General features: G+C 36.6%; 1 protein-coding gene across 1 annotated transcript in view; it reads left to right on the forward strand.

Annotated features, from left to right (window-relative positions):
• The window catches only part of grid1b (glutamate receptor, ionotropic, delta 1b), a 484,036-nt gene that overhangs the window by 220,241 nt on the left and 249,353 nt on the right, over positions 1–14,442 (forward strand). The window contains exon 3 of the mRNA XM_016439916.1: positions 9,266–9,550. Coding sequence (XP_016295402.1) covers positions 9,266–9,550 — 285 coding nt within the window. The remainder of the gene's footprint in view (positions 1–9,265; positions 9,551–14,442) is intronic.

Raw genomic sequence — 14,442 nt, forward strand, 5'->3', positions numbered from 1 at the left:
ACTATCAGTAGTTCACTTTTAGTATAGTTGCAGTACAAACTAAACATTTTGATGTAAACTAGTTGTGTACGTTGTGTACTCTACTGTTATACTTAAAGTATACTTAAAAGTATACTTTTATATACTAGAAAGTGGGCCAATTTAGTCCCAAGGAGTATTGAAATAGTACACTTACAAGTATACTACTAGTACACTGATATTTGTATACTTACTACATAAAGTATACTTAAAAATATACTTGAACTTTACTTAAGTATACTTACTAAAATAAACTTGAAGTATACTACTTTTTGGTAAGGGGTGTTCAAGACCAGAAGCTTGCAATGTTTACCGTATGCTTCTATCTACTACTGCTTTGGACTCTGAGGAGTTCCGTTATGGACAGGAGCTCACTTGCCTATTTAAGGAGATTAGACTGGTGATAGATTTTGTGCATATAGCTACTGAATATTTGGACATTTTGTCGGTTCCATTCTGACAAAAGTTCAGCTGTGCATTTTTGATCAACATTTTTCTCATTCATGCCCTGCGCTACTTTGCAATTTAGGGACAGGCTTAATCAGAGAACAATATCAGACTGTTTAAGCTTATCTGCCTTTGTCCTAGTTGTCCTTGAGATTCTACTCTGTCAGTTGCATTGCGTGCCATGTTTTGGATGACAATTAATTCGAAAGAATTGATTTTCTCACTCATGCTCTGCACAATAACACCTTACACAACTACAATGGCATTGTTCCTGTTTTGCAAAAGGCAAATTTTCAAGAACTGTGTCAGACCAATGAAGCATATCTGCCTTTTTTATTGCTTTCCTTGAGATTCTGCTCTACCTGTTCTGACCTGTTTCAGACAACAACAGTTCATAGTTTACTCAGTTACACATCGTGCAACAAAGCCTTCAGAGCACAGGAGCAGTACCCACATCTTTTCAACAGAAGTACTCCCCATTTTGGTTGGTTGCCAGGAGACACTTTTTTTTTGTGACACCAAAGAAGGACAATGGTTTATGCACAATCATGGGATTTGCTTTTAGGGAAAAAACTTAGCAATTCTAGGTTCTTCTTTTTGGTCTTGTCTTAGCACCTTGTACCTTCACAAAGTGCATGGATGTGAGCTGGCTCCATTGTGGCTCCAGCGCTAATGTGTCTTGGAACACTTCAATGATTAGCTGGTTTTGGCTCAGTCCGTGGCTTTGGTATTTTTTGGCATTTCTCAGTTCTCAATTACCTTCAGAAGACTGTTTTGTTGCTGAGGCAAAAGAATGTATTTCTGGCAGTCAAACTGAACTTATACACATTGCATGCACTTTTGTCTACTCCTCTTGTCCCTTTGCTGTGCTTCTGAATCAGTTCAGGACTGGGCAAAACATTCCTGTAGGTCTGTTTCACAGACTTTTGGGTCTCATGGCAGTGGCTTCATGTACCATTGCACCTGATTCATATGGGACTATTTTATTGGTGGGTCAACAGCCAAGGAATTTGTCCCTTTGATCCTTATTTAAGGTTTTTGCACACTTGAGTCCGAAATTCAATCTGACATTTTCACATGTTAAAAATTAAATACGACCTCACGTTGTGTCAATCACGTTTACACACTGCCTCCGAAACTTTCGTCCGTCATAAAAAAAATCTGACCAGGTTCGCTTTTCTGCGTTTTCACATCCGTAGTAACCATTTTGAAAGGAAAGGATGATGAATACGAAAAAAAAAACTAAAAACACATATGAAAATTTCGGACTCAGTGTGCAATGACCTTAAGGGTCACTCTGATGCTATCAGACTGTTAAAATGGAAACAACCCCAGAGTCTGTCACTGCAAGATGATTACAACTGATGTTGTCAAAAGGTTGGGATGCAGTTTTCAATGGTTGCCCAGTCTACGGAGCCTGAGGGGTGATCATTTACGTGACATACGAATTGGCTTGAGATGATGGTGACAATTCTGGCTTTGACCCACATCCTTCCTGATATTCAAGACTGTCATGTGGTCATTAGGACAGACAACAGGTTGACTGTCTCATACATAAACCATCAAGGAAGAATACATTCACTCCACATGTAGAGCTCAGCATGGCACATTCTGCTTTGGGCATCTAAGGTCGCTAAGTTCAGTGCACATGCCAGGTCAGTTGAATCTGGGAGCAGATATTATCTCGAGGCATGGGTTGAAGCCCAGAGAATGAAGGTTGCATCCTCAGATTGTGAGTTTTGGTGCGGCAGAGGTAAATCTGTTCTGTTGAATGACCAGAGCCCTATTTGGTTATCTCTGTTTCTTCAGTTGCCTTTAGTGATGGACAGTCTAGCTCATGCTTAGACGAGGGTCCACATGTATTCTTTCCCACTATTAAGTCTACTTCCGCTAGTACTTGCAAGAATGGGAAAAGAATAAAAAAGCATCTTCTGCTGGTAGAACCTGTTGTCTGTCCCACATTTGGCTCTTGAATCTGGCGTCTCTCCTGAAGGAGCTTCCTTGGGAGATCTCAATCAGAGTAGATCAACTTTTGCAGGCTCGAGGGCCCATGTGAAATCACCGGCATGAAATGTGGAAACGTTTGTGGGTTTGGCTTTTAGATGGGATTTTTTGATTACTTCAGGTCTTTTGCCAGAGATTACAAAAAAAAAAAACATTTTGAATGCAAGAGCTCTTTCTACAATGATCCTCTATGCTTTTAAATGTTGGCAATTTTAATGTTATTTTTATAGGCTTTTATTAGGATATAACAGTAGAGAGACGGCAGGAAAGCATTGGGTGGAGATAGGGGAGCATGATTGGAAAAGGAACTCAAGGCATGAATCGCACACTGTCGGTCACTGTAAGTGCAGTTGCGCTGTATGTCGACACACTAACCATGAGGACGAGTGTTGGTAATTTTAAGTGAGAGTGCAATTTGAATCCAGTTTTACTGCCCTGTTGGTTCAGTACTGGCATTCCTTCCTTAATGTTTTTTTTTCTGCAGGCTCAGCTCCAGCAACATTTAAGGTGTATGCGGGGACAATTGCTGCTAAACATGCTTCAGTTGATGGTGTTTCTTTAGGGACACATTCACTTAAGTCTTGTTTCAAGAATTCCTGTCCTGCTTTTGTCCTTGAAATCCCTTAAAAGGATTGGTCATTGGTGACTTACAGGCCTTATCGGTAAACCTATATGCTGTATGAATTTTTGCAGCCAAAAGCTAGGTTACCTATCTAAGGTTGCTTTCACTTAATTTCACTTTCAAGTTGTGTTGTTGCATTTATTTTCTCTTGAAAATCATCTTGTTTACTCACTCACAGAAAACAATATATTGATTTAAATTTTCTAAGACAAATTTTGTGTAGAAAAGGAATATGCGAGGGGGCGTGAATGGTCATGGATAATGATGTGATTCACACCTGAGAAGACACAGGCCTGCATAATGAGCTGCATAATGAGCCTTTCAGTCAGGTGTGTGACTGAGAGGGAATTGCTACAAGAAAGAATGAGGAAAAATAAATGTATCTATTTTTTGTTTGTAGTTTATTTAGAATATATATAACTATCACATCATTTTGGGAGTGTGTGCATAACATGGTCTTAGCTGTGGTCCAGGTTCTTGTGCGGGCAGGAATCTCAGAGCCTGTGGAACATGTCAACTTCAGTGCGACGCGAACAGTAAAATTAAAAAAACTTGAGGTCTTGATGCTTTGTTTGCTGTGATGTGGGCGTTGGCTTCATATGGATTACTTTATCACAGAATATTTGCTTTAGATAAGACTTGCTTAGTTTAAAAGTAGACATGTCAAGCTTTCTATAGATATATCTCTCATGTCTCTTTGTTAAGTATTTGCTGAGTTACAGTTCATTTTAATGACGCATTTCTAAATAAAGATACACACACACACACACACACACACACACACACACAACGGTAACCATTAAGGCACAGAGGAAAGATCTCATTGGAATCATTTTCACAACATTTTTTGTCCAGCTGATGAACAATAAAACATTGACAGACAATCAGAATTGATCCTGCTTTAAAGAGCTTGAACATTTAAAGGGGTCATGAACTGCCTTTTTATTGTACTGTTCTCTGAAGTCCCCTTAAAATGTTATCAAGATTTTTACATAAAAAAAAATAAAAAAAAGTAAGCTATTTCTGTCCTGTTTTTAACCTCCCTCATTAAAACACTCTATTTGAATAGGCGTGGCAGATTGTAGACTCTGAAGTAAACGCTCACTGCTATGATTGGCTAACAGTTGTGTTTGACAGCCTACATTCCTCATACTGTTGTGATTTTGGTCAAAAATCCATAAATACATATAAAAACGATCTGTAATAACAGACAGTTACTCGGTTACTCACACTTGTATGGTGGGGCATTACTGTCGGATTCAATATAGCCAGCATAGCATCGCCTTTTAGTTTCAGTCTTTCTGAAAATCCTGCATAAATAGTTCCTTGTTTGTAAATGAATCCATGGTAAAAGGAAGTGACCAAGTTCTTACTGACGCAGTCTGGAACTTCATTCAAAATAAAGTTCATCGACTCTTTCCTATCTGTTGGGATCAGAAGAAAGGCAATGCAAAGACTGCTTTTCCACAATTTAGCAATGCCTCTTGCTGTATTCGGAGCGATCTTTATCATTTGGTTTCTGCGCAGACCTGCATTCGCCTCTCGTTATTTACACTACATACGCAAATCGATAGGCGGGGCTAAAAAGGCAGCGATGTAGAAGCAGACGTTGATCTTCTTATGTGGAGGCAGGGTTTAACCACACTATTACGTCACAGAGTGGCACATTTCACAATCTGTCATTTTGGCAGACTGGCTTCTTAAATATAAGCTATTTTTAGACTATCAAGAAAGTTTTGAGTTCTAAAAATTACAGGATGTTTTTTTATACTCTATAGTACTACGTCCTCTTATATGTCAAAATATCAAGGGGATTTTGGTTTCCAACCCAGGCTCATTGGAAATACGTGCCTCTAAATATATTTCTGCAACACCATTATTACGTACCTTACTGCACGTTTCGCGACAGTTTCAAAGTGAAATGTCCAGAGAGTGGCACTAAAACACACGTTCAGTATGTTTTTAATATGTTGGTACAGGCACGTATTCGTGCATTTTTATTATGCTGCTTGAGGTACATATTGCGACTGTTCAGAATTCAAATATCCTGGGAGTGTTGCTAAAGGTTAATGCTCTATCATGTTGGAAATATCCCCTACACCAAACCCAACCCTAAACCTACCTGATAGTGTTAACAAAGGCAAAAGTAATATAAAAATTAATTTGTTGATGCACCTGTGCTATTTTAACTTCCTCATGCGGATTTGAGCTGTTTTGTCGAACTAAAGTTTCACAGGGTTTGTACTGGAGCTCTTCATATCTCAGTTTTGAAGTCATAACATAATATTCTACAAGCAATTGTGTGAAAATTAGCCTTTATAAATCAAAACTCTGTACCTGTAAATCATACTTTGTATGAAAAGGCATAAAAGTTGTCTGAATTTTACTGCCTCTAGTGTTCATCTCAACTGGAAACTACAGTGATTCGTACATAGAGGTAAGTTTTGGTTTTTCTGTTTTGCAGAAATGTATATAGAGGTACGTATTTCTAATGAGCCTATGCTGTTGGTTTCTCAGTTCATGACCCCTTTAAAGCGGCAAAGTGCTATCATGCATTAGTGTGGATGCTAAGGCAGCTCTTTCTTTATTCAAGGAACCAGAACTCATACATAAATGGGACATTTTACTATGCATATACTTTATCTGCATATGATTTTCATATGCATATTGTCATCCAGACATTTGATACTGCCATGCTTACTGGTTTAATAAACAAGAAAATACGGACTGTAAATGCCACCTGTGCCAATAAGGTAAATTACATTACAAAACATCTGTAAGGTCTCTATCCATTAATACTGTGAACTATATAAGAAATCCAATAATTAGTTATTGCTCAAAACCACTCAGTACTTTGTAAACATGACTTGGTTTCTATGTGCTAAAAAATCATGTGGCATAATTTCCAGAAGTGTGTAAACCCAGATTATCATAGTTTTGGTGCTCAGACAGTCAGTAAATGGACTGTTGGTCGAATGTGAGTGGTCCATGGGCATGCCATCTGAGGCTACAGTTTAACTTGTTCAACAAGATTCAGACGGTTATGCCTCTATGTTAGTAGCTGACTTGCTAAGTAAAACTGACTCTTGAAGATGATTGTTTATGCTAATGCTAATGTCCCTTTAGCCAATATGAGAATGCAACACATACATGCTTTGCATTATAATTGTGACATTTTAAAATATGTGATATGTGAAATTGAGCTTGTGTGAAGAACAGCTTATGCTTGTTTGTATGGCCTAAGTGCTATATATTAAAATCCCCCACTCTGCTTGTAATCAATAGTTGCACCTCAACAGCTACTGAATGTACTTCAATCAGTGTAATGATCTTAATAATGGTAAAATGTGAAATAAATCTGAGAAAGGTACATTCAGATTGTTATGCACTGTGACATTTTTCTGTGATATGAATGAATGAATGAATACTGCAAAAAAGTTCATTTTTAAAGTTTAATTTTTAGTGGCATTGCAGTCTTGCACTTAATGAGCTCTCAGTGTTGTTTAGTATTTGTCACGTCAATAGTCTCTGCAAGTTGATTATCTGCCATGATTTCTTCTCTAGCCAGTGCCTCAAAATGACATTTCAATATCTCTCCACTAAGAACCGAGTTTCTCTGAGATGCATCCATCTATTGATCGGCATTGTATTACATTTTTCTTTCTTTTTGTTCCATGCTGTTAGAGAGGTTTGTATTTTACAAAAATATAACTTTGTCTCTTCTGGATGCTTCTCAAGAACCACAGAACAACACGGAATCTAAATTTACCTAATTTACTTTCTTAATACACCTTCCCTAATCTTATTGTGCTCAGTGCATCAGTGCATGTTATTCCAAAGAAAAATAAATGTTTGTCTCTGTAATCTTTCAACAAAATGTAATAACTTTGCCTCTAAAACTACTTTCCTTTTCAGCCAAAGCCACAAATCCCTCTTAATTTTCAGCCCATTCTGTCCAACCGATTGCCTCACTTCTCGTATCGAATGGCCAGTTTTCATGGTCCAATGAATTCCAAATGGATAAAAATCAAGTCCTGCCCTACCCTTTTCCTCATTGAATATCCTGTTTCAGTAAGAATTCGTTTTCTGAGGCAAAGAGGTTTAAAATTGTGTTTTAAAGAACAAAGAACCTAAATGTTTTATCCTCATTTAACCCTGAAATCAGATTTTTGAGTTTAATAATATAATTACAAAGATCACAACCAGTGTATGTTTGATAAGGCATCAACCTTTAAGTCTTTTTTATAAGAAAATGCACCACTAAAGCCAAAATTTTGAGGTTACCAGATACCAGGGAAGGAAAATACACCACCAACAGTATTGAAACTAGACTAGTAATAAATTAAAGGGCAGTCTAGACAACTGATTAGACTCTAATTGTAGTTTGAGCCGTTAGCTGGGTCTCAGCCTCAAGGTACACATTGCTTTTGGGACCAACAATATAAGACTAATGTTTAAGGCATAATGACTTCTCAACTGATTTTAAAGCATGCGCTACATGTATGATCGTATGAGACTTGTTATTTTGCTGTACTAAGCATTATTCTATAATATACAGAAAGACCTGGGTATCACCCCATTATAACACGTTGATTAAAAAGGAGCGATATGAATGCCAAAGAGGCTATAGAGCCTATACTTTTTTTTTGTCCCCATGGAGCTTGTTTCTTGGCATGGCTTCTGTAGCTGAATAAAATAAAAAAAAAGTGCACATATCTCATTTAAGATGCCAAAACAAATTAAATTCAGTCAGCTATTTGGGGCTGTATTTATTTATTTTTTTATATATTTTTTTTAATGTATGGTTGATAAAAAAAAAAAAGTAACTTTAAAACAAAACCAAGGATTTTAATTAAGGCAATGTCAAATTAAAACTCAATTGGCTTTGATTAATACAAAGGCAGACAATGAGTCTGTTCCTTTATAATGTCAGCAATTTAGCATTGAAACCATGCTGAAGTAGTGTCCTTTCATGCTCAAAAAAAACAAAAACAAAATAAAATAAAAAATAAAACTCCTTTATGATGTATTGGTTGTTATGACCAAAATTGTGGTGGTACGAATATTTTCTATCAGACTAACAGTATTGGTCAAAAAAAATAATAATTACTGCACGCTAAATACCAATTAAAAAAAAAAGAAAAAAATAGTTACATACTTTACAAATTAAAGGTATATCAACATTTGTATATTTTCTCTTTTTATTTGGAACTTGATGGAATTAAATGAAAATGTTCTACTGTATATTATTGAAGCAACGACATTGCTTGACCAATATTTTGTGCTGGTACAAAATCTTCAACAAATTACACCTTTCTACCATCATACTGCCCAGTTCTACTTGTGTGTGTTACTTTATTATGGTGTTTATATGCCTAAATACTCAATTTACTATTGTACTTTTCTAACTTTTATACACTTCCACTTATCAGAATCAGTTGTGACACTCCAGATTTGCTGTGCCTGCAGAGAATAAATGTCAAATAAATGAACATGATGTAACCTTTAGACACTGGTGTATCGCAATGCACAGTTGAAATTATTATTATTATTATAATTCTTCCTCAAAGTTTTAGTGGCCATTGACTTGCCATTATGAAACAAAGACAGAACGGAGTTGTGATGTCTTCCGATGTTGATGCGGTTCTGATTTTCAAATCCAGAAGTAAATGGGGATTCTCCATTTAAAATGCTTTTAGCCAGGCACAAAACGTTTTCTGTTTGCTGGAGCTGACAAGATCATAACCAAATTATTTTAGATTTTAGAGCCAAATTGTGTCTTACCCACAAAATAGACCTCTTACTGACTTCACACAACTTAAAGAGTCATCAAAAATTAATAACCTCTTCAAAAATATTGTCTGCCCCTGCTTACACTCATTTATAGAAATAAATAAAATAAAATAAAAATGTGGGGAATATTTTATGCTAACTGCTCTTCACTGAATATTGTGCTTTTTGTCAAAGTGAATAGGATGATAAAGGGAAGGTAGCCACTCTACAGGAATTACCACACATTTTTTGTTATCTGTTTCTTATGTTTCTCAGCTGTGCTGTGTATCAACACCATTAACAGCAGATCCATGCGAGTGTTTAGATGTCCATTGTTTCTGCTCAGGTGACTCTTAAACTATCCAAGCTCATCAGTTCTCCATCTTTTCTTTCGTTTTGCAGCATGTGAACTGATGACGCAGGGGATCCTGGCCTTGGTCACGTCTACAGGCTGTGCCTCAGCCAGTGCTCTGCAGTCCCTGACAGATGCCATGCACATACCTCACCTTTACGTCCAGAGAAACGCTGAAGGATCACCTCGTACTGCATGCCAACTCAATCCAAGCCCTGACGGACAGAGATACACCCTCGCAGCACGACCACCCGTCCGTCTAAGTGATGTCATGTTGACATTAGTTGGTGAGCTGCGTTGGCAGAAGTTCATCGTCTTCTATGACAGTGACTATGGTGAGTGATTGATTGCAAGACAGAGCAAATCCTGCTTTTGGGAAAAAGAAAAAAAAAAACAATCTTACTAAACCTTACAGGTTGCATTCTGATGAGCAGATAATTCTGGGTATTTATTGTGGTGTGATTCCATATCTATCTATCTATCTATCTATCTATCTAATTACATTTTTGTTGTGTTGATACAATATGAATGAGAATAATATTTGCAGCATTATATCAATCATTGGTGGAAATTTTTCATAAGATTCTTCATAGAATTTGCCTTAATACTTTGTGCATTGTGTTTAAGGACAGCATGTTCATTCTGAATCAGCATGCAGTGCTCTCTTTAAACACAGGTGCAGCATGAAGAACTGGTTGAGATGACTGCTTTACAAACCTTGATTTTACTTCACAGCGATGAAATAGTGTCAATGTGAGGGCAATAGATGTTAGAACTTATCCTTTTAGAGCAGCTGCACAGGTCTGAACTTTAAAATGGAATACTAGTGTATGGAACACAGATTCAGAAATGCCATTTGTTTGAGGCTTTGATCATAAGACGTTAGCAGTGAAGTAGAGGAAAATTACATGGAACATGTTTTTTTTTTCAAGTGTCCACATGGGTGGTCAGCCCAATGAAATGAGAATGACACGCAAACACTTGGCTTGTGTCCGGCACACTTAAGGTGACCCACACAAACCCATTGTCTAGCTACAAACCCATTTTTCAGCCATTTTTCAGTCTTCTACAGTATGAAGGTAAGGTTGTGCGAAATAATGAAAGAACTGTATGTTTTAAAATCTTCCCGGTCTACTGACATTTATGACATCTGCTTCGAATGTTGCAATGCATGTGATAACTTTTGTTAATGCTACAATAAGTACACTATTAAAAAGTATGTGTTAAAAACAACACAACCTGTGTTGTTTCTTAAAGGGGTCATTGGATGCCCATTTTCCACAAGTTGATATGATTCTTTAGGGTCTTAATGAAAAGTCTATAACATGCTTTGGTTAAAATTTCTCAATGGTAGTGTAAAAAACACCCTTTTTACCTTGTCAAAATCATCTCTTTTCAGAGCAACCTGTTTTGTTGCATGTTCCTTTAAATGCTAATGAGCTCTTCTCACCCCACCCCTCTCTTCTGAGGGGTGACGAGCAGTACTGTTTACTTTAGCCGTGAAACTTGATAACTAGCACATTATTAGGAAAGGCGATTTGCAAAGATGCATAAAAAAACCCTTATACTCACTTCTTCTGTAGCTGAGGCTGGACCACGAATGATTTGCGCGAACATAGACACATTTAGGTAGATTGGGAGGGGCCTTGGTCTGTGTGACGTCACACACAGACCAAGCAATACTCCCTGCAATACTCATGCTTTGACATTGGCTTGAAAAGCCTGAACCTTGAGCCGAGACTTGAACTCAAAAATATATATGCTGAGTATATATATACATACATATATACAAAAAATATATGCTGAGGAAAAAAATCATACTTTTAAATACACTAAACCGGAAGTAGATGATGGGAATTCACTTATTTAACTGATTGGTTGGTTCAAAACGCTGTACTGAAACAATGCGGAGTGTTGCTTGGAGAATGTGAAATACTTCTGCTGTCATCTTTCTTTGGAACTATTTTCATTGGTGAAACAGAACAAAACAGTCAATATTGTGTCTAAAATGTACTTGTTTGTTGAACTAAAATCAAGGTAATATTTGCACTCGTAAAAATATTCAGCAAAATAGTTCCCTTGTCATGGTATGTTACTTACAACTCAAAAATATATATGCTGAGTATATATATACATACATATATACAAAAAATATATGCTGAGGAAAAAAATCATACTTTTAAATACACTAAACCGGAAGTAGATGATGGGAATTCACTTATTTAACTGATTGGTTGGTTCAAAACGCTGTACTGAAACAATGCACTGGAGAATGTGAAATACTTCTGCTGTCATCTTTCTTTGGAACTATTTTCATTGGTGAAACAGAACAAAACAGTCAATATTATGTCTAAAATTTACTTGTTTGTTGAACTGAAATCAAGGTAATATTTGCCAAGTGGTAATTATTGTGGAAGAGAGAGTTCCACTGACCTGGAGAAAGGTTTGTTGTTTGGGCCACGGACTGCACCAGTGAGTAAAACATCCTCCAGCACCTCTGTATCCGATTCCGCCGCGTTTGAATGTGAAAGACTCCGTACTCAGTTCCGTCAAATAAGACGATTCCGACCACGAACATTGTATACCAATTTCTTCAAACCGTTCTTTCAACCGTTCGCGCGTTCGACGATTTCAAATGTTCTTACGTCACGAGAAAAGTACTCAGTGATTGGTGGATTTAAACGTGGCCCAATCAGCGCTTCTCGTCTCCTGTAACACGTTCGGCAACAGTTCAGAACTGATGCCAAATGCCAGACTTTTTCTTCCTTTTGTATTTTTGTAATCGAGACGCTGGAATTCAGCTGACTTCTGCTGACCACTCAAGGCAGAAGCCATTCTAGCAATGTTCTACCTTTGTTAACACGTCACATGACAAAATGTTATTGAAAAAAACTTTATTGTAATCTTAGACATCAAAATTATATCCTCATAACATTTTCCTAATGTGGCTGAGAGAATGTTCTTCCTCTATTATTGTGGAACATTGTGCTAATATTTTATTGCGAACATTGTATAATCTGTTTTCTCAACAACATCCTCAAAATGTTCCCGGTAAAATGTTCTAAACAGTACCAAATTGGGTACTTCTACTTTTAACAATAGCAGAACCCTTTTTGGTTCTATATAGAACCCTTTTTTAACAAGGTTCCATAAAGAACTGTGCTTTGACAAGTTTATAGGACCTGGTGTTACAATTTATTTTCAATTAATATCAGTAAATCTTTTTTAATTATTAATATCTGTATTAATATTATTTTTATATACAGGTGCATCTCAATAAATTAGAATGTCGTGGAAAAGTTCATTTATTTCAGTAATTCAACTCAAAGCTGTTTCTACGTGTAAAGAACCTTTAAAGAACCATCTTTTATTTAGAGTGTAGCTTTGTAAACACAAGAATATTCCAAAACGTTTTATAAAAAACATTACACCACCTCAGGCCTCAATGATGTTCTTATAACGTTCCCCTAATGTGGCTGCTCAACAACAGCCTCAAAACATCCTCAAAATATTGCAGATAAAATGTTCTAGCTTTGTTAATACGTCACATTACAAGAACGTTTTATAAAAAAACATTCCATCAATTGCAGATTAAATGTTCTTTCTTGGCTAATCCATTCAGAATTTGAATAAGTTTTGTTTTGCATGATGCTAAGAGGACCAGTCACAGGTTACATGCTGCAAAGGTTCGGGAGTGACATCCGCATATAAATGTGCCATTTATATGTGAATGTTACTATAAATGGATAGGGCAAAAATATGTCAATATAGATGTACATTGAGGCTAGAGCACCCTCAGTGATTTGATTCTGGAACCGGGCCTTCCTGTATCTGGAGATTATAATTTTATATATTTGTATATTATATTTCTATATTTATCCCATATATTAAAGCCGTGTGTAGCGCTCTAACACAACATATATTGTACGTGCTTTGAGCAACCATGCATGGTTCTCTCCGATATCGTGACCCAGATAGCACACAAAATTATGACAAAATTATATCCCAGTATAATTTCATGACAATAAAGTTTTACTAGTACTTATGTTTATTTAAATGTATGAAACCTAAAATAAGCATATGGTTGAAAACAGTTCAATAATATGTAATAGTTGTGATAATATGACAAGAGCTCAGCGTGTCCGACCTGTATCCGCGCCAGCCAAAGCGCAAAAGCAGATTTGAATTCAGCAGTTGATCACGTGACACACTGAGCGTTCTAATCACACCAGTGTGATTGTACACTCCAGAGACCAGCATAGAGTGATCACACTGGTGTGATTGTACGCATTAAAGGGTTAAAAATCATATTTGTATTAAGTCTCTGCATTGTTCCAGAGATGGCTCTAGTTCTCAACTGAAGAAGCATTACTTCTAATTTGGCCAAAGAAAACTTGTTAAAATCAACATTTTTCTATATTAATTTGCAAATTTTTCAAATGTTTATTAAAAGTGCAAAATGTCATAGACAGAAATCTGAAAAGAAGTCAATATTTTACTTTTTCAGGCAACATTTTGTGTGTATGGTTCTAATTTCAATGTTGGCTTTCAGCATGTCAATTTGTTTTAAAAATACAATAACCGTTCTTGTTTTTGTTTTTTTTCTCGTCTTGGTTAAAAAAAACGATAAACGAATGGACGCAAACGTACACAGACCCTAAAGATGGCTGTGCCCTTGTTTCTCTGACGCATAAGGGCATTATTAGGAAATATCAGACTGCTAAATGCCACAGTTGACCAATCAGAGTCAGGTATTCCAAAGAGTACCTAGAGTAAATAAAAGATAAACTACATACAGGTGCATCTCAATAAATTAGAATGTCGTGGAAAAGTTCATTTATTTCAGTAATTCAACTCAAATTGTGAAACTCGTGTATTAAATAAATTCAATGCACACAGACTGAAGTAGTTTAAGTCTTTGGTTCTTTTAATTGTGATGATTTTGGCTCACATTTAACAAAAACCCACCAATTCACTATCTCAACAAATTAGAATACTTCATAAGACCAATAAAAAAAACATTTTTAGTGAATTGTTGGCCTTCTGGAAAGTATGTTCATTTACTGTACATGTACTCAATACTTGGTAGGGGCTCCTTTTGCTTTAATTACTGCCTCAATTCGGCGTGGCATGGAGGTGATCAGTTTGTGGCACTGCTGAGGTGGTATGGAAGCCCAGGTTTCTTTGACAGTGGCCTTCAGCTCATCTGCATTTTTTGGTCTCTTGT

The sequence above is a fragment of the Sinocyclocheilus anshuiensis genome, unplaced genomic scaffold, assembly GCF_001515605.1.
Source record: "Sinocyclocheilus anshuiensis isolate Anshui unplaced genomic scaffold, SAMN03320099.WGS_v1.1 scaffold151, whole genome shotgun sequence".
In the NCBI taxonomy this organism is placed as follows: domain Eukaryota; kingdom Metazoa; phylum Chordata; class Actinopteri; order Cypriniformes; family Cyprinidae; genus Sinocyclocheilus; species Sinocyclocheilus anshuiensis.